We start from the raw sequence: 20,759 nt of genomic DNA, 5'->3' as shown, positions 1-20,759 counted from the left end.
TCCAAAGCACCAGAAATGTCCAAAATGGTATAGGGTTTCCTGCCTGAGCAGGGGGTTGGACTAGATGACCTCCAAGGTCCCTTTCAACATTATTATTATTATTATTATTAAAACATGAGGTACTAATACCACTCTATAAAGCCTTAGTAAGACCACATCTTGAATACTGCAACCAGTTTTGATCTCCACACTATAAAAAAGATGTTGAGAGAATGCAGAGAAGAGCAACAAAGATGATTAGGGGACTGGAGGCTAAAAAACACATAAAGAACGGTTACTAGAATTGGGTATGTCTAGTTTAATTAAAAGAAGGACTAGAGGTGACATAATAGCAGTGTTCCAATATTGGAGGGGCTCTCATAGAGAGGAGGGGGTCAACCTATTTTCCAAAGCACCTGAAGGCTAGACAAGGAATAATGGATGGAAAATGATCAAGGAGAGATTTAACCTGGAAATAAGGAGAAATTTTCTGACAGTGAGAACAATCAACCAATGGACATAGGCTGCCTTCAGTTGTTGTTGGTGCTTCATTACCGGAGGCTTTCAGGAAGAGACTGGACTGCCATCTGTCAGAAATGGTGTAGGGACTCCTGCTTAGGCAAGAGGTTGGACTAGATGACCTACAACAGTGATGGCGAACCTTTTAGAGACCGAGTGCCCAAAAACTGGCCCCGCCCCTGCTCCAACCCTTGCTCCGCCCCCACCCCGTCCCCCACCCCGCCTGCCCGCAGGGCCACTCACCGCCTCCAGGGCCCACCGCAGATCGCCCAGGCGGCCCAGCAGCACCATGGCGGCCACGGCTTCTGCCCACGCCCCACAACATCAACTGTGCGGGATGGGGCACGAGGGCAGAGTCTTGTCTACGCTGCCTGATTGCCATGTCCTTGGCTGCAATGTTCTGTGTGGGCCACGCTTGGGGGCGACTCTCCTCCAGGGTGGCTGCTGGTGAGGAGGGGGTCGTGGAGGGAAGGCGAGGCTGGGGCAATGGCACGTGTGCCCACAGAGAAGGCTCTGAGTGCCGCCTCTGGCACGTGTGCCATAGGTTCGCCACCACTGACCTACAAGGTCCCTTCCAACTCTGTTATTCTGTAAAAAAGCCAAGAAAGTTCATTGCCTTTTGGAAAAGCACCTTTGGGATTCCCTTTGGAGAACGTATTCATGATCTGAACATAGTTTTCCTTGGCCTGCTGCATCCTTCTTGGCAGATTCTAACAGACTTTTTTGCTACTGGATAAGCCAGCGGGTCAGGGCTTGCATCACTGTCCGCCATCTTGTCCTTACCCTCAGAGGTCTATGAAGATAAGCTTTCCTTCCTCACTTTGTGCCCTTCAAATGAACATGCTAGCTCAGGAGGATGTGCCTTGTAGTCTTCTTTAGGGATAGAGGAGGTTGCAGCTAAGAAGCAGCTGCCAATAGCCTATCAAAGTCCAAAGACTTAAATTCACATCGGAATACCAACTGATTTTTCATACTACTTATCCTGTTTCAGACTGACCTTGAAATAGAGTGGGAAGCAATTCACAGGTAGTCCTCAGATTTATGACCGCAATGAAGCCTGGAATATGAAGCTGCATTTGTAAATCGTGGCATCACCTGAGTAGACCTGATTTTTCTACATTTTGCCACTGTTGTTAAGTGAAAGCTATAGTCATTAAGCAAACACTGCGGTCATTAAACAAATAAATTTTCCCCAATGGGTATTTTTTTGCCAGAAATTGGAAGTAAATGCTGAAACTGGCAAAAAACAGTCCCAGTTGTGGCTACATAACCACAGGATGCTACAAACAGCCATAAAGGTGAGCCAGTTGCCCAAGCACCCAAAATGTGATCATGTGACAGGGAGGCAGTAGAGACCATTGTAACTTTGAAAACAGATTTTAAATGGCTTTTGGAGAGCTACATCTTAAGTTTGAATGATCCTTAAGCAACCAGTTGTAAATTGAGGAATATCTGGACTAAAAAATAGCAGACAATTAGAAAGGTGAGCTGATGTTTATTTAGCATAGACTAGGGGTAGGCAATCTTGCCTCTTTTATGACTCGTGGACTTCAACTCCCAGAATTCCTGAGCCAGCATGGCTCAGCTTGGAAACCCCTCCCTTTTCTCTCAGCATGGCTGGCTCAGGAATTCTGGGAGTTGAAGTCCATGAGTCATAAAAGAGCCGAGGTTGCCTACCCCTGGCATAGACATTCAAGTAACATTTACAGGAGAAGAACAGCAAGGTGACAAGCATCAAGAACTTGTGCTCCCCAACAATGCTCACAGAAAGTATAAGGGCAAAGAAATAGCATAATCGAATCCTAGCTCAAATATTTGTTTTTCAACCAATTCTAAGATATGTGGTCTTCCACACACATTATCTAAGGAGCTGCCACAAAGAAGAGGGAGTCAACCATTCTGCAAAGGACCTGAAGGGAGGACAAGAAGCCACGGATGGAAACTAATCAGGAAAGAAGCAACTTAGAAATAAGATGAAATTTCCTGACAGTCAGAACAATTAATCAGGGGAACGACTTGACTCCAGAAGTTGTGAGTGCTCCATCACTGGAGGTTTTTAAGAAGAGATTGGACAACGATTTGTCTGAAATGGTATAGGGTCTTCTGCTTGAGCAGGGGGTTGGACTAGAAGACCTCCAAGGTCCCTTCCGTTATTCTGTTAATTCTTAACATTCTTGAAGTCCACACATCTTCAAGTTGAGAAACACTGGTCTAGAACGCCAGAATTCAAAACCAATGTTTTCTCAAGGAATTTTTATCATACGTTGACGATGCACTGTCTCGTTTGATGTTTGGTTTAACTGTTTGCCCCCTGGAGTCCTTGGGAATGCGGTGGCGCAAAAAAAATTGAATTTGCAGATAAATAAATAAATCGGTGTGTAATTCCCTCCCCCTCTCATTTTCAGCCGGCCATTGTCCTGATCCAGGAATTCCAATCGGTGCTCGAAAATACGGCACAGAGTACCAAGCAGATAGTACGGTCCGCTACCAGTGTTTGAGAGGGTTGTCTCTTATCGGATCTAAGGAAAGAGTTTGTCAAAGATCAGGAACTTGGAGTGGATCGGAACCAGAATGTCGAAGTGAGTAAACGGGGTAGGAAAAGACGGGCTTAGCATCTGAAAAGGTGAATCTAGAACTGTTATTGTTTTCTCTCTTTTTTTGGCATTATGCAACTTCCGTATTATTATTATTTTCTACTTTACACACACACACACACACAGACACAAACACAAAACAATACTGGGAAATAAATTCACTGTCTCCTTCTTTTCTTTCCCAGGCCCGTTCACCTTTGATTCTAAAGAAGAAATCAAGACCAAGTTCCTTCCATCCCTCACTGAAGTTGCTTTGTCTGCCAGTCAAGGTAGTAACGCCCTTAAATTTTTGTAATCACGATAGGATAGGAGACTGGAACATCACTTTATACTGTTCTTTAACTGGAAAGATATCATTTTTCTATCATCCTTGGTAGAAGGACTACTTGTTGAAGATTCTATTACAATACACTTCTGATTGGCTGCCAGCCCTGCAAGGTGGGCCAGGTCAGGAAGCTAACTGAAAAAGGCTATTAAGAGGTTGCCAGAATTTCCTTCCACCCCATCTTAAGCCAAGCAGAATCAAGGTGTGGGGAGATGTGCCCTGGACATCTTTAGGGGGAGAAAAGAGCACAGTAATGTCATGCTGCAAACCTTATCAGGGTCTCCAAACTTGCCAACTGTAAGACTTGTGGACTTCAACTCCCAGAATTCCCCAGCCAGCATTCACAAGCCTTAAAATTGCCAAGTTTGGAGGCCAACACTCCAGAAGACAGGCTCAAGATCCAGACGGATCTCAACAGACTTGAATACTGGGTCCTATCTAACAAAATGAAATTCAATGTAGAGAAAAGTAAGGTTTTATATTTAGGCAAGAAAAATCAATTGTAGGGGTACAGATGAGGTGCAACCTGGCTCAATAGCAGTAATTGCGAGAGAGATCTTGGAGTCCTAGTAGACAATTACTTAAATATGAGCCAGCAATGTGCAGCACAGAAGCCAAAAAAGGCAGCACAAACCTAGGTTGCATTAACAGAAGGATAGAATCAAGATCACGTGAAGTGTTAGCTCCGCTTTATAAAGCCTTGGTAAGGCCACACCTGGAATATTGCATCCAGTTTTGGTCACCACGCGGTTAAAAAAGATGTTGAGACTCCAGAAAGAGTGCAGAGAAAAGCAACAATGATTAGGGGACTGGAAGCTAAAATATATGAAGAACAGTTGCAGGAATTGGGTATCTCTAGCCTTGAAAAAAGAAGGAATAGGGGTGATATGATAGCAGTGTTCCAATATCTAAAGGGCTGCCACAAAGAAAAGGGGGGGGGTCAACCTATTTTCCAAAACTCCTGCCTGAGCATTGAGTTGGACTAGAAGACCACCGAGGTCCCTTCCAACTCTTGTTATTCTATTAATCTGTTAGACCTTCTGCCTTATGTACGGGCATTTAACACGGGGACACAAGAATTTTATTTTTATTTTACTCATACACTCGCTTTATTATTTTTACAAATAACTCAAGGCTGCAAACATATCCAACAGATCTTCCTTCTCCTATTTTCCTCACAACAACATCCCTGCAAGGTGGGTTGGGCTGAGAGAAAGTGCCTAGTCCAAGGTCACCCTGCCGGCTTTCATGGCTAAGGTGGGACTTGAACTCACAGTCTCTGGCTTTCTAGCCTGGGGCCTTAACTACTAGACCAGGGGTAGGCAACCTTGGCTCTTTTATGACTCGTGGACTTCAACTCCCAGAATTCCTGAGCCAACCATGCTGAGGGGAAAGGGAGAGGTTTCCAAGCTGAGCCATGTTGGCTCAGGAATTCTGGGAGTTGAAGTCCACGAGTCATAAAAGAGCCAGGGTTGCCTACCCCTGCACTAGACCAAACTGGCTCTCTTTTTTTCATAATTTGGGATTTCATAATTTTGTTGTGACACACATGTCCAAATGATTGCACCCTCATGTTCCCTGGCCTGTTTTTTTTTTTTAAACATTAGGCTTAAATTATTATTATTATTTCTCTCAGGAGCATCAGCTAACAACAAAAGTGACCAACTTAATATCTACTTTATCCTTGACGCCTCACAAAGCTTTGGCCGAACAAGATTCGCAAAGGCTAAGGAAGCTTTGGTCAAGTTAATTGAGAAGGTAAGTTCCATTTTGAAAGCTTCCTTAACCTGGTTTGTTTCAACAGAACTGAAAGCAGCTTGAACTACATGACCTGTGCTCCAGGGTTGATAATATTCCTAGAAAGCTCTAATGGCACATGGAGGAAGGGCAGATAGCTTTTGGAAAAATGGGGATAGGGTCATTTTTTGAGCAGTGGCCAAACTATAGAAATTTCCTTGTTAAGTAGGCCAGGGGTCCCCAACCCCCGGGCCATAGACTGGCACCAGCACCAGTCCACAGCATGCCAGAAACTAGTCCATGCAAGCAAGCGAAGCCCCATCCATGGGATGCAGGCAGCTGGCAAAACCACACCTTCTCTCGTCTGCGGAAAAACCTCTCTCCACAAAACCGGTCCCTGGTGCCCAAAAGGTTGGGGACTGCTGAAGCAGGCAACAAGCATACAGTATATATATATAAGCTATCTATTCTGAGACGTGATACAGGTAATAATCAAATTTACGAGCATTCCTGTAAATACTGTTCAAAAATTACAATTCTGCTGAAAAAGGTTATTTGCAACCAGTTCTCACACTTAGCCACTATGGCAGTGTCCCCAATCCGAAATTCGTGCACTTGGTAACTTGGCGTGTATTTATGACAGTTTCGGCATCCCGGGGTCATGTGACCACCATTTGGGACCTTCCCGGGAGGCTTCCAAACCAGCAAAATTTAGGGGGAGAAACTGGATTTGCTTAATGACCGAGTGATTCACTTAATGAGCAAAAAAAGGTCGCACAAGTGGCACAATTCACTTAACGACTGCATCACTTAGCGATGGAAGCTCCGGTCCCCAGTTGTTTTTCGTAAGTTGAGGACTACCGGTATGACTTCTAATAAATAAATAAATAAATAAAAACCGTACAAATTCTAAGGCCAAACTCATTTAACAACTGTCTCGCTTAGCCACAAAAATGTTAAGGCCAGTTATGGTCGTAAATCAAGGATTACCTATAGTTTTGGGAGGTGCTTTGAGATGGAGTGCCAAAAAGTTACTGTATATCGCAGCCATCTCAATGGTTTTGAAATCCTTTTTTCCTGTATGAACTATGCTGGCTGGGGAATTCTGGGAGTTGAAGTCCACAAAGTTGCCAGATTTGGAGACCCCTGCCCTAGCATAAGATCCTTCCAGAAATCCCATTACCTGCTTATTGATCTTGCCTGCCTTGAAGGGCATCAGCTGAGACCTCTGGTTTTTCAGAGGAGGAGGAGAAGGAGGAGGCATCAAGTCATTTCTGATTCCTAGTGACCACACAGATGGATTTCCTCCTTGATCCTCTATCCCAGTGTTTCTCAACCTTGACAATTTTAAGGCATGTGGACTTCAACTCCCAGAATTCCACAGCCAGCAATGCTGGCTGTGGAATTCTGGGAGTTGAAGTCCACATGCCTTAAAATTGTCAAGGTTGAGAAACACTGCTCTATCCCTAACCGGTTCTTTCAAGTCTCATTTCAATCACCTTGCAAACTGAACCCAGGAATCAAAATATCTTAGATCAGTGGCCCTCAACTGTTTGGGCATCTGTGACCAGTTCCATGGAGAAAGGTTTTTCCGCAGACTGGAGGGGACGTGGTTTTGCATGCTGCCTCAATTCTGCGGATGGAGCTTCGCTTGTTTGCATGGTCCAGTTGCGGGCATGCCACGGACCGGCCTACGGTCCACGGATCATGGGTTGGGGACTCCTGTCTTAGATAGTTTGCTTTTTGCTTAGATGGTTTGAATTAAGGTGACCAACTTTTTTACAATGAAAAGGAGGACACAAGTAGATTGAAGAAAAAATATCGTAAATAAAAGAAACATTTTATTCATTGCAACAATAATACAGAAAACTTGCACGAGCAAAGTTTGCCAGCCGGGTGTTTTGGTGCTCTCAGCAGCAATTCCTATTGGCTTTCGAAAGCCAATAGGGGGAGTAGCACAGCTCAGGCAAAAGTTGAAAAAAAAAACCATCAAAAAAAAGGTGCCAGAAGGCTGTTCTGAGTGTTCTATGAGAAAAAAAAGCCCTGCAGATTAGTCTTCAAATATTGAAAAGGAGGACATGTAGGAGGACACTTTTCAAGGGAGGACAGAACTTACAAAAGGAGGACTGTCCTCCCTAAAGGAGGATGGTTGGTCACCTTATTTGAATGGTTCTTGGTGCTCTCTGAACTTGCTTATTTTCTTGCAGACATTTCATTACCAAACTAGGTAACGTCATCAGTGCTAGTAAGGCTGGAATTTGCTCTCAGTTTATATTCTAGCGCAGGGGTGTCAAACTGACAGCCTGCAGGCCGGATGCATCACACGCTTAGGGCATGCCCACCCCGGCTCTGCAAAAGGCAAAAAAATGTTGTGATACGTCACGGTACATCACGTGACGCGATCGAGTTTGACACCCGTGTTCTAGTGCCTTTCCCTGTCAATGTTGGTGGGGGTGGTCTTAGAGCAGGGGTCTTCAAACCTGGCCCTTTTATGACTTGTGGACTTCAACTCCCAGAATTCCTCACCCAGGAACGCTGGCTGAGGAATTCTAGGAGTTGAAGTCCACAAGTCATAAAAGGGCCAAGTTTGAAGACCCCTGTCTTAGAGCTTCTTTGGTTAGGCTGTTTACTGTTGGCATATTTGGCATTTTCTTGATTGGGGTATTGTTTACTTGATTACTGGTCTGATGGCAATCTTGGAGCTAATTTATGCTGATCCAGGTGCTTGGGTCTTTTTGTTCCCTTTTTTGGCTGGATGATAGACTCTTTTGCATAGTCTATAATTGTTGTTAATGTCTACGTGTCTACTGATGCCTAATTTGTCAGAGTGCCAGGCTTCCAGAAATTCCCTGGCATTTTTGGATTTGGCTTGGTCTAGAACAGTGGTTCTCAACCTTTTTAATGCCGCGACCCCCAACTGGTTGTAAATCAAGGACTACTCAACCAGTCGTACGTCGAGGACTACTCAACTGGTGCAGCACTGTTTGCAGAATGGGACTTTTGGTGGGCTCAGCAGGGCAGAGACAGCCTGGACAATTCCTATTGGCTTTTGAAAGCCAATAGAATTGGACTCTATTCAAGAGAGTCTCTTCTATTGGCTTTCAAAAGCCAATAGAATAAAAGGGAGTAGCACAGCTAAGGAAAAGGGGGAAAAAAATGGCGGACTGCGTTGTTTGGCGACCTCCGTGAAATGGTCGTTCGACCCCAAATGGGGTCCCGACCCAGAGGTTGAGAACCACTGGTCTAGAATAATCACATTTTCCCAATTGAAACTATGGTTAAATCTGTTTATCGTTTGGGGTAACTGCTGCCAAGGTGGCGCAGCAGTTAGAGTGCAGTACTGCAGGCCACTTTAGCTGACTGTGTTCAGCAGGTCAGCGGTTCAAATCTCACCGGCTCAAAGTTGACTCAGCCTTCCATCCTTCCGGGGTAGGTAAAATGAGGACCCAGATTGTTGGGGGCAATGTAAAATATATATATATATATACATTGCTTACTGGTGTACACCGCTTAGAGAGTGCTTGCACTTAAAAGCGGTATATAAGTCTCATAAATAAATAAATAAATAAATTTGCTTTTGGGGAACTTAAAGCAAAATTTATCAGAAGCGGTTGAATGGGATTTTTTTAAACCCCTTGGCTTTTTTGTTTTTTGTTTTAGATCTCCAGCTATGACCTCCTTCCCAAGTATGGCATTGTGACTTTTGCCACTTATAGCAGGATAGTTCTGAGTACAATTGATCCACAGAGTAGTGATGCCGACTGGGTGTCTCAATTGCTGAGCTCCATCAGCACCGATGGTGAGCATGCTGGGTTAAAAAAAAGAAAGAAAAGAAAAAAAGAAATGTAAATAACAGGTAGTTCTCCACTTACGACCGCAATTGAGCCCAAAATGTCTGTTGCTAAGCAAGACATTTGTTGTATCTTTGGCCCCCTTTTAGGACCTTGCTTGGCACGGTTGTTAACGTGAATCTTAAGTTCTTCATTTAATAAGCCAGTTGTTAAGTGAATCTGGCTTCCCCATTGACTTTGCTTATCAGAAGGTCACAAAATGTGATCACATGACCCCGGGACACTGCGACCGTCATCAATATGAATCCATTGCCAAGCTTTTCCTTTTGCATCACGTGACCCTGGGGATGCTGCAACGGTCGCGTGAAAAATGGCCATAAATCACTCTTTTCATTGCCGTTGTATCTTCAATGGTCACTAAATGAATGCTGTAAATTGAGGACTATCTGTATATTTGTGCAGTGGTAGGCAAGTCCTTTCTTTCACGTATGAGGGCAGAAAAAAAATTTTTTTTTTATTTATTTTAATCAATTTCACCCTGTGGTCAGACACACGAAATTTCCTTGTAAACACCTGCAAATTGGTTGGAAAATGAATGTCATTTATTACCACTGTAATTGTGGATGGTCACTAACCAAGATAGTCCCAAGGTGCTTTTTTGGTCAAAAGGCAATTGAGCTTTGTTTTTCCAAGACGCTTCTTCAGCTCTGACTGAATGGTGGAGGGTGGAAGGATTTATATTCCTTGCAGTCATCTGGTTGTTAGCGCTCTTTCTGAGAGTTGTCAAGACCACCTGGAGGTTTAACTGTGCCCTCAGGGTCACCTGAATAGTGCAAATGGATCTGGAACATTATTGGAACTGCTAAAAGGACTGTACTGTAAACAGGAGACTTCAGAAATTCTAAGAGGTTTCCACACCTATTTGCACTATTCAGGTACGCTGAGGGCACAGATAAACCTCCAAGTGATCTCAACAACTCTCAGAAAGAGCGCTAACGACCAGATGACCCTTCAGTCAGAACTGAAGAAGTTTCTTGGGTGCGTAGCAAAATGTCTTCAAGGGAAAGCAAAGTCCAGTTGCCTTTTGAAAAAAGAGCACCTTTGGGACAATTATGACTTGGATATTGAGAACCTCCACAGACAACTAATCAAGATAGTCACTAAATGAGGAGTGGCTAAAAATCTCGCGACACTCTGTAATGTACTCATCAGGGTTGAGTTCATGTTAGCTGTAGAGATGCTTTTTTCATCTCATGCTCCAATAAAGGAAAATGTTCATGGTTCAGGGTTGAAATGAAGGGTCCTTAGTGCGCTCTGAGCCTGGTTGCCCAGATGAGCATAGATGAACTCCAAGCTCAACATCAGGCCAACAATCAAGAAGTAAACAACACCTCAATCAAGGAACTACCAAACAAGCCAACATCAAACAGTCTAACCAAAGAGCCTCCAAGACCATCCCCACCAATACTGACAGGCAGTGCTTTTTTTGTAAAAAAAAAAAAAAAAAAAGTGTCAGAACTCACACATGTCATACAACCCGCCTTGCCTATCCTACAAGGTTCCATCCAAAAAAGGTGCCGGAACTCCGTTCTGGGCATTCTATGAGAAAAAAAGCCCTGCTGACAGGGCAAGCCACTAGAACAGGGGTAGGCAACCTTGGCTCTTTTGTGACTCGTGGACTTCAACTCCCAGAATTCCTGAGCCAGCCATGCTGAGGGGAAAGGGAGAGGTTTCCAAGCTGAGCCATGCTGGCTCAGGAATTCTGGGAGTTGAAGTCCACGAGTCATAAAAGAGCCAAGGTTGCCTACCCCTGCACTAGAATATAAACTGAGAGCAAATTCCATTCCTTACTAGGACTGATGATGTTACCTAGATTGGGTAATGAAATATCTGCAGGAAAACAACCAAACTCAGAAAGCACCAAGTTCCCTTCATCTCGTGTTCCCTCTGTTAGGCTTACTGGGACTCATTAAGGATCACCAACTAGAGCACGAGTCAACTTTGTATTTTGATTTTCCAGTGCATGAGCTGAAGCCTGGAACCAACATCAGGAATGGCTTTCAGTCTGTCTATGAAATTATGACTGCACAGGACTCACAGGAGAAGCGACAGGGGCTGAACCCCACTCCTGTCTCCACCACAGCCCACCATATCATTATCCTCCTAACTGATGGTGAGTAGACCAAGAGGAAAATGCAAACTCTTGAGTTTCTTTGGTGGCTCTTGTTTTGTTATTTGAGAAAGAGTCTTTTAGAGCAGGGCTTTTCAACCAGTGGTACGGGTACCACCTGTGGTACATTGGCACCTGGCAGGTGGTACGCGAGCATCCTAGAAAAGTGATAGCGGGGGAGGGGAATGAGCTGAAGCGGTGGCAGCACCGCACAAGCCTGAGCGAGAGATGGCTGGAGCTGCAGGGCTGTCAGGGCTCAGCGGAAGCGCCAGGATCAGCGCCAGGCTCCATCTGGAACGTGATGCTGATCCTGGCACTTCTGCTGAGCCCAGAAGAAGCGCCAATCAGCTGGAATGTTGCAGCATCTCCAGAGTCTTGTGATTTACATTCAGATGCTTGGCAACTGATTCGTATTTATGACGGTCACAGTGTCCCAAAACCTGCTACAACCACCCAGCAGACGGGGGGGGGAATAAAAACCAAATACCCCCCACCTCACCCCCACTGCCAATCCTCAACAGAAATGCTCACAATAATAAAAACCTCAGACAGGAGGAAGAGTGCAGGCAGGTGCCTTGCTCGGCTGTGGCTTTGGGGGCACTTTTTTCAGTGCCATTGTAACTTCAAACAGTCACTAAGTGAACTGTTGTAAGTCGAGGACTACCTGTACTTTATCACTTTTTTCCTTTTTTTTTTGTTTGTTTTTTGGTCATCAAGTTTCTGACACCTTGGTAGGCGACTGGTGGTACTCGGATATTGCCATGTCCTAAAAGTGGTACAATGGGTGAAAAGGTTGAAAAGCCCTGTTTTAGAGTACCTTATAAAAAGATTATTAAGAGGAGCCATCAGTCATTTCAGGTATTAAGCAGCACAAGGGCTGGTCTGGGAAGGAAGGGAGGGAGGGAGGGAGGGAGGGAGGGAGGAAGAGAGGGAGGGAGGGAAAGGGGGAGGGAGGGAAGGGGGGAGGAAGGGTGGGAAAGGGAGGAAGAGGGAGGGAAGGGGGGAGGAAGGGTGGGAAAGGGAGGAAGAGGGAGGGAAAGGGGGAGGGAGGGAAGGGGGGAGGAAGGGTGGGAAAGGGAGGAAGAGGGAGGGAAAGGGGGAGGGAGGGAAGGGGGGGAGGAAGGGTGGGAAAGGGAGGAAGAGGGAGGGAAAGGGGGAGGGAGGGAAGGGGGGAGGAAGGGTGGGAAAGGGAGGAAGAGGGAGGGAAGGGGGGAGGAAGGGTGGGAAAGGGAGGAAGAGGGAGGGAAAGGGGGAGGGAGGGAAGGGGGGAGGAAGGGTGGGAAAGGGAATAAGAGAAGGAGGAAGGAGAGAAGACAGGAAAGGGAGGGAGGAAAAGGGAAAGGGAGAGGGAAGAAGGAAGGAGAAGGGGGAGGGGAAGGGAAAAGAGGGAGGGGAAGGGAAGAAGAGAGGGAGGAAGGGGAAAGGGGGGGCAGGAGAGGGAGGAAGGGAGGAAATGAGAAAGGAAAGTATGAAGTAAGGAAGGAACAAAGGAGGGAGGGAAGAAATGAGGAAGGGAGAAAAGGAGGAGGAAGAAAGGAGGGAGGGAAAGGGAGGGAAAGGGAGGAAAGGAGGAAGGGAGGAAATGAGGGAGGGAGGGAACAAGGAAGGGAGAAAAGCAGGAAAGGAGGGAAGAAGGGAGGGAAAGAGGAAGGAAGAAAGGAAGGAAGGAAGGAAGGAAAGAAGGAAGGAAGGAAGGAAGGAAGGAAGGAAGGAAGGAAGGAAGGAAGGAAGGAAGGAAGGAAGGAAGGAAGGAGGGAAAGAAGGAAGGGGCAGAAAAAGGACCAAAGGACAATAAAAGTGTTAGTGTGCCAAAGCGCTTTTGGAATATGTTGGAAGTAGAATCCAGGATCGATTATTATTATTTTTTAATTTTTCATAATCTATTTATTCCATTCCTTCCCTCCCCTTATCCCCCAATGAGAGCACGACATGTCAGAATGTCTCTTTACAATAATCATTTCTTTTTCTAGGAAACTACAACTTGGGGGGCTCCCCATCTTTTGTTATCACACAGATCAAGGAGTTTCTTAACATCGGGAGACCTTCCCCAAACCCTCCTGATGATCATTTGGGTAAGGCGACGAAGATCCAGCTTCATTTCACCTTCTTTTTGCATTTCCCTGTCACAGCCAGTTGGGGGCAGAGATTGTTTTATTTCATTTCCACAAATGGCTTTGCTTATTCATCAATATACTACTAAAACTTTTTGTCTGGAACCTTTAATTGGGCAAAACAGTGCATCAGTCAGCAAAGTTTTTCGATGTGTCATTATCCTCCTCGCTGATGGTGAGCGGTTCAAGAGGAAAACGCAAATTCTTGAGTTCCTTTGGATGCTCTTGTTTTGTTGTTTGAGAAAGAATCTTTTAGAGCAGTGGTTCTCAACCTGTGGGTCGGGACCCTATTTGGGGTCGAACGACCATTTCACGGGGGTCGCCAAACAACGCAGTCCACCATTTTTTCCCCCTTTTCCTTAGCTGTGCTACTCCCTTTTATTCTATTGGCTTTTGAAAGCCAATAGAATAGACTCTCTTGAATAGAGTCTAATTCTATTGCTTTCAAAAGCCAATAGGAATTGTCCAGGCTGTCTCTGCCCTGCTGAGCCCGCCAAAAGTCCCATTCTGCAAATGGTGCTGCACCAGTTGAGTAGTCCTCGACGTACGACCAGTTGAGTAGTCCTCGACTTACGACCGGTTGGGGGTCACGGCATTAAAAAGGTTGAGAACCACTACATTAGAGCAGTGGTTCCCACCTTTCCAGCTCTATGGACCGCCGGTGGCGACATGGGGGGGGAGACAGGATGGTACAGTGCAAATGGAATTTCGCATGTGAGCGTGCGCACCTGCTGCTTGTGCAAATGGAGTTTTTCCCACTTGCCTGCTTGCCTGCCACTTGCGCCACCCATTTCCAATGGGCCACAGCCCGGCCCAGTGTTCTGACCCAATTCCCTGAACACAAGAGACGTACCAATAAATCTCCAACAGTCCTTTTATTCAGGAACTCCAGCAGTTTCACACAGCCGCTTGTTCAAGTCTTTAGTTGTCTCCAAACAATGGAGCTCGCTCCCTTTTCCCCTGCAGGGGTCTCCCAAAACCCAGAGTTAATTTCTGTCTCTCCCCATGCTTTTGCAGCAAGAGTCCTTCAGGCAAGCTGGCTCTTTTCAACACGCACACGCTCAGAAGGCGCTCCTGACTCCCAGCGCCATGGGATCCGAGGGAAACTCCGGCAAATTTACAAATCAGAGTCAGGAATTCCAGATAGAAGTGGCTGACTGGCAGAGAAATGAAGAGTAATAACAACAACAACAACAACAACAACAACAATATCCACCTCTGCCTATCCCAGGTCCTTGGTAAGGACTCGATAGGTAGACAAAATGCCAAATCCAGTCTGAACATCTGGCTGACTATGCAATGATCCATAATAATAATAATAATATCAAACATCAAAAACATCTACCAGACTATCCCATCTCCTTTACATGGATGATCTGAAGCTGTATGGAAAAACATCATCTGAAATAGAATCACTGCTCAACACTGTCCGTATATATAGCCAAGATATTGTTATGGAGTTTGGCTTGGACAAATGTGCCACACTTACTATCAAGCAAGGAAAAGTAGTGAAAACTGAAGGAATTAAGATGCCCCACGAAAATAACATTAAGAGTCTGGATGAGGAAGATTACTACAAATACTTGGGTATCCTTCAAGCTGACAACATCAAGCACGCTGAAGTCAAGAAAAAGATTACAGGTGAATACATCAAGAGAATGAAGAAGATCTTAAAGTCCAAACTCAATGGAGGAAATACCATAAAGGCAATCAACACCTGGGCAATTCCAGTCATTAGGTACACAGCTGGAATAGTGGACTGGACTCAAGCAGAACTAAAAGCAATGGATAGAAGACCAGAAAAATAATGACAATGAATCATGCCCTTCATCCACGCAGTGACATTGACAGACTTTATCTACCAAGGCAAATAGGTGGGCGTGGAATGCTACAAGTACATCAGATGGCTGAAGAAGAAAAAATGGCTTTGGAAGAATATCTGAAGAACAATGATGAAGATGCATTGAAATTAGTACATCAGGAAAGCTTACTGACTACTGGAGAGACCAAACTGGCCTACAAGAAAGACCAAATGAAGAATAGAATAGAGGCATGGGAAGACAAAGCACTACATGGCCAATACATTAAAAAAATAGCTGGGAAAGCAGATAATAACAAGACCTGGCAATGGCTAAGAGCAGGAAAATTGAAGAAAGAGACCGAGGGACTAATTCTGGCTGCACAAGACCAAGCCTTAAGGACAAATGCATATAAAGTCAACATTGAGAAGACAGCAACAGACAGTAAGTGCCGCCTATGCAAAGAAGCTGAAGAAACAGTGGACCACTTGGTAAGCTGTTGCAAGAAGATTGCACAGACTGACTACAAGAAGCGGCATGACAAAATAGCAACAATGGTGCATTGGAAGATCTGCAAAAAATATCATTTGCCTGTAAGCAAAAACTGGTGGGATCATAAAATAGAGAAAGTCATAGAAAATGATAAAATTAAACTGCTCTAGGACTTCAGAATTCAAACAGACAAGCACTTGCAACATAACACTCCAGATTTAACAATTGTCGATAAGAAAGACAAAAAAGTCTGGATAGTGGACGTGGCAGTGCCTGGAGACAGCAGAATAGAAGAGAAAGAACTGGAGAAGATAACAAAATACAAAGACCTACAAATAGAAATAGAAAGACTGTGGCAAAAGCAAGCAAAGGTAGTACCAATAGTAATAGGCTCCTTAGGTGCAATCCCAAAACAATTGGAGCACCACTTGAACACCATTGGCATTGACAAATTCGCTATTAGTCAATTGCAAAAGGCGGCCTTACTAGGAATTGCTTCCATCCTGCGACAATATCTGTAATACCATCAAACATCCACATCTGCCTATCCCAGGTCCTGGGTAAGGACTCGATAGGTAGACAAAATACCAAATCCAGTCTGAACATCTGGCTGACTGTGCGATGATCAATAATGATAAAGTTGGAAGGGACCCTGCAGGTCATCTGGTTGTCTGCCACACCTATTCGTCCTTGCCCCTGCCTTTTATCCACAGCTGAGGGTGGGGCTCTGTTAGCAGCGGTGGCTCTTCCACCCCAAAGACCAGCCCATAGCCTCTCACTGTTCTCCTCTTCTCAGCCTACACCGCGCCCGCGCATCAATCACCGGCCCCATGTGATCCTCCTCTCCTGAATCACTTGCCTCAAGGCATGGAGGTCTCAGCCTTTCCATCTGGGGGCTGGTGCACAGCCCAGGCTCCATCTCTGTCCCTGGCTGTGACAGCTCCATTCTTTCGTCCCCATTTCCCTGACGCTGCGGCCGACACCCACTCCTATGCTTCTTCCTCTGAGTTGGCTGCGGAGTCCTCCGGCCACCGACAGGCCACAACACCCAGGGATTGAGGACCACTATTTTAGAGTACTTTAAAAAAATGATAAGAGAAGCCAGCAGTCATTTTAGCTATTAAGCACTTCATCTTGTCTAGGAAGGGAGGGAGGGAGGGCAATGAAAAGATTGAAGGGCAATGATAGGTTTTAGTGGGTCAAAGTGCTTTTGGAAAATGTCGGAAGTAGAATCCAGGATTTTTTTAAAAATTTCAAACTTTCCATAATCTATTTATTCCATTCGTTCCCTCCAAATGACAGCATGCCGGGTCACCCTTTGCAATAATCATTTCTTTCTTCTAGGCAGCTACCATGTGGGGGACTCCTCATCTCCTGCTGTCCTACAAATAAACATTGGGAGATCTTCCCCAAACCCTCGTGATGATTATTTGGGTAAGGCAATGATCCGTGAGCAGGACAGTTTCATTTCACCTTCTTTGCATTTCACTGTCGCAGCCAGTTGGGGGCAGAGATTGTTTTATTTCATTTCCACGAATTGCTTTGCTTATTTATCGATGTGCTACTACCGTATTTCCTTGAAAATAAGACCCAACCAGAAAATAAGCCCTAGCTTAGGATTTTTTGGGAGCCCCACCCCCAAAATAAGCCCTGATTAAGTTCGTCAGCCAGACGGATGCATTTAATACGTCCATTGCAACACATGACAGATATATTGAATTATAAAATAATAACAATATATAAATAAACATAAATAAATTATATTATTGACATTATGTATTTGAATAAATGTAGATTATTGTACATGAAAAAAAATAAGACATCACCTGAAAATAAGCCCTAATGTATCTTTTGGAGCAAAAATTAATATAAGACCCGGGCTTATTTTCAGAGAAAATGGTAAAACTGTTGTGTCTCTTTTGCCTGGAACCTTTAATTGGGCAAAACTGCATCATTCAGCAAAGTTTTTCAATGTGTTGTTTAAAAGGATTTTTCTGTAATGCAGTTTTAATAACTTACTGGGGAGAAACTAATTACTTGTTTCACTGTGCTATTCCTCTCCTTAACTGATACTTCTGTCCACATTTATCCTAGATATTTATGTCTTTGGTAGCGGCCAGGACATCAACATAAAAGCTATTAATGAATTGGCTTCTCACAAGCCCAATGAGAGACACAGCTTCATTTTGAAGGACTTTGTTGAACTGCAAGAGGTCTTGGAGGAGAGTTTGGGTAATCTGAATTTTCATTTCACTAATTTCATGACTAATCAACTTGGCCCTGATGTACTCAACATTTTGTTTCTCAGAAAAGAAGGCACATATATATACAGAGCTTTTTCCCCGACTTACAATCATACATTTAGTGACTGTTCAAAGTTACAGTGACAGTGACTTATGACCAAATATGAACCTTGTTGCCAAGCATCCAAATTTTGATCCCATGACCGTGGGGATGCAGCAACAGTTGTGTGAAAATGGTCATGTCCCTTTTTTCAGTGCTGTTGTAACTTCCAAATGGGTCACTCAATGAACCGTGTTAAGTCAAGGAATACTTGTAAATCCTTCGTGTATTTTAACAAAAGAAGGCATCACCCCTGCTTTGCGTGAGCTGTTAAGTTTTTTTAGTCCATTTAATTTTTGTAATTTTAATACTTCCTATATTCACAATTGTTTCTAGACTTCTATTTTTATTGCACTGTTAGCAGCCCAGAGTCCCTCTGGATAGTGAGACGGGCAGCATATAAATTTAATATACAAGTAGAAAAAACAACCATAAAAAAACTTTTCTGCAGTTATACCATCCACATCAGAATGACAATAGGTGAAGTGGCTTTAAATACCCAAACAAAATAAAAGATTTGATGGACATCAGAGGAGAAATGGCTGGGAATCTGGGATCAGCAAACTTTCCAAGAAGTGGGTATCAACTTCTTACGATTTTGCATGGTATCATAGATCTAATGATAATCATTGACGATGGCTCGGTTGTTATTAGAGCACTTGCATTTTCATCTGAAATCTCAGAAGAACACTATTACCTTTAAGAGATAATCTCAAAAGAATTTGGTATCTCTTATGCTGGGAAAGATTGAGGACAATAGAAGAAGGGGACGACAGAGAATGAGATGGCTGGAGGGAGTCACTGAAGCAGTAGGTGTGAACTTAAATGGATTCCAGAAAATGGTAGAGGACAGGAAGACCTGGAGGAAGGTTGTCCATGGGGTTGCGATGGGTCGGACACGACTTCGCAATTAACAACAACAATACTTTTTCATACTAAATGTTTAATTTGTGGGCTCAGTAGGCATCCTCTTGAAGTTTGGTGAATCTGTGGGGATATATCCACGAGTACCAAGTTGCCAAACCCACTTCAAAACTTTTCTCTGGTAGTGGTTGTATAGCAGGGGTCCCCAACCTCCAGTCCATGGACCGGCACTGGGCCTTGGCGTGCCAGAAACCCATCCATGCAAACAAGCAAAGTCCCCTCTGTGGAATGCAGGCAGTACACAAAACCACGCTGCCCCCGGTCCGCAGAAAACCCTTTCTCTACAGAACCGGTCCCTGGGGACCTCTGCCGTATAGGAACTATCCATCTACTTTGGTCTGTTTCCATTGCTCTCCTCCCAGGCTATGACGGTCACTTGTTTCCATCTCTTTCCGAAGAATCCAGAAGTCCCACCTCTCTGTCTCCCTTCCAGCCTGTTCATTCCCTCCTGCTTTTTTTTCTAGGAAGTTCTACCTTCCAAAAACATGTCTTTCTATCCTCAGATGATGGTGAATCTTTGCCCATGTGTGGTTTCTCCCCTGGAGAAGCAGCAGCAGATGACTATGAAAAGAATCCCTGGTTTGCAAGAATCGTCATCAATGTAAGACTGACTAGCACTGGGGTAGATAGACACTTTAATTGTGGGCATACGACCAGCACAAAAAGCATTTTTAACCAAAATCAAGCCAATCCAATAAAGCAGGGATGTCAAACTGCCGGCCCACAGGCCGGATGCATCATAGCGAAACCGCGCTTTGCGGTTGCCAGCAACTTTCTTGCTGGCAATGGCAAGAAAGTCGCGCTACGTTGCCACAGGTCATGTGATGTTGAGAGTTTGACACCCCTGCAGTAAAGAGAACCAATAAAATGGGACCAGACAATATACCAAAAGAGAAATCTGCATTCCAAGCATGGAATGTGACAAGTTTCCAAAACCATTTCATTTTTTTCGTGGTTGACCAAAATGAAATATTCCATACTTCCAATAAAGGAATACAGAATAACAGAGTTGTAAGGGACCTTGGTGGTCTTCTAGTCCAACCCCCTGCTCAGGCAGGAAATCCTATGCTGTCCAATCTCTTCCTAAAAATGTCCAGTATCGGAGCACTCACAACTTCTGGAGGCAAGTTGTTCCACTGGTTAATTGTTCTAACTGTCAGGAAGTTTCTCCTTAGTTCTAGGTTGTTTCTCTCCTTGATTAGTTTCCATCCATTGCTTCTTGTCCTGCCTTCAGGTGCTTTGGAGAATAGCTTGACTCCCTCTTCTTTGTGGCAGCCCCTGAGATATTGGAATCTGCTATCATGTCCCCCCTCGTCCTTCTCTTCATTAAACTAGACATACCCAGTTCCAGCAACTTAAATCAGACATACCCAATTCCAGCAACAAGGAGAATATTTATAGCTCAAGGTTGAAATGAAGGGTCCTTGATGCTGTCTGAGCTTGGTTGTTTGTTTGCAGATGTTTCATTACCCTAACTTGGCAATATCATCAATGCTAGTAATCGTGGTGGGAGATAGTAGGACTACTAGCACTGATGATATTACCTAGTTAGGGTAACGAAACATCGCTCAGAGAACACCAAGAACCCTTTATTCCATATTTCAAATGCAGAATTTTGCCCCTAACTGCACAGTGACAAAATGTCTGGCAGAAGGCACTTTGTTCATGCTTCACCAATGCAAGATAATATCGTGACATACATAAGAAGGAGCCCTTTAGTAAAAATGCCATCAAGATAGCAAAGTTTTCTGGGATCTGATTTGTTTTCCTTAACTGTCTTTGTTACTGTCTGTGATTGTGGGGTTGATTCTAAGGTCCAACTCTGTGTTTCTCAAATTTGGCAACTTGAAGATGCTGGTAGGGGGATTCTGGGAGATGAAGTCTACACATCTTCAAGCTGCTAAAGTTGAGAAGGACTGTTTTAAGGTAAGACAGCTGCTGCTCTCCATGATCACAGGATGATTTTTCACGTCTA

At 44.4% G+C, this 20,759-nt stretch overlaps 1 protein-coding gene across 1 annotated transcript in view; it reads left to right on the top strand.

The window, feature by feature from the left end:
• Positions 1 to 20,759, top strand: part of LOC120309287 (complement factor B-like) — a 39,125-nt gene that overhangs the window by 8,723 nt on the left and 9,643 nt on the right. Inside the window, exons 4-12 of the mRNA XM_039346369.1 lie at positions 2,904 to 3,077; positions 3,278 to 3,361; positions 5,054 to 5,175; positions 8,815 to 8,953; positions 10,966 to 11,118; positions 13,086 to 13,187; positions 16,862 to 16,951; positions 17,612 to 17,749; positions 19,288 to 19,385. Coding sequence (XP_039202303.1) covers positions 2,904 to 3,077; positions 3,278 to 3,361; positions 5,054 to 5,175; positions 8,815 to 8,953; positions 10,966 to 11,118; positions 13,086 to 13,187; positions 16,862 to 16,951; positions 17,612 to 17,749; positions 19,288 to 19,385 — 1,100 coding nt within the window. The remainder of the gene's footprint in view (positions 1 to 2,903; positions 3,078 to 3,277; positions 3,362 to 5,053; positions 5,176 to 8,814; positions 8,954 to 10,965; positions 11,119 to 13,085; positions 13,188 to 16,861; positions 16,952 to 17,611; positions 17,750 to 19,287; positions 19,386 to 20,759) is intronic.

This window comes from Crotalus tigris, unplaced genomic scaffold (genome assembly GCF_016545835.1).
Source record: "Crotalus tigris isolate CLP2741 ecotype Arizona unplaced genomic scaffold, ASM1654583v1 scf7180000017989.1554031673:749699, whole genome shotgun sequence".
In the NCBI taxonomy this organism is placed as follows: Eukaryota; Metazoa; Chordata; class Lepidosauria; order Squamata; family Viperidae; genus Crotalus; species Crotalus tigris.
This window is presented reverse-complemented; position numbering and strand designations above follow the sequence as displayed.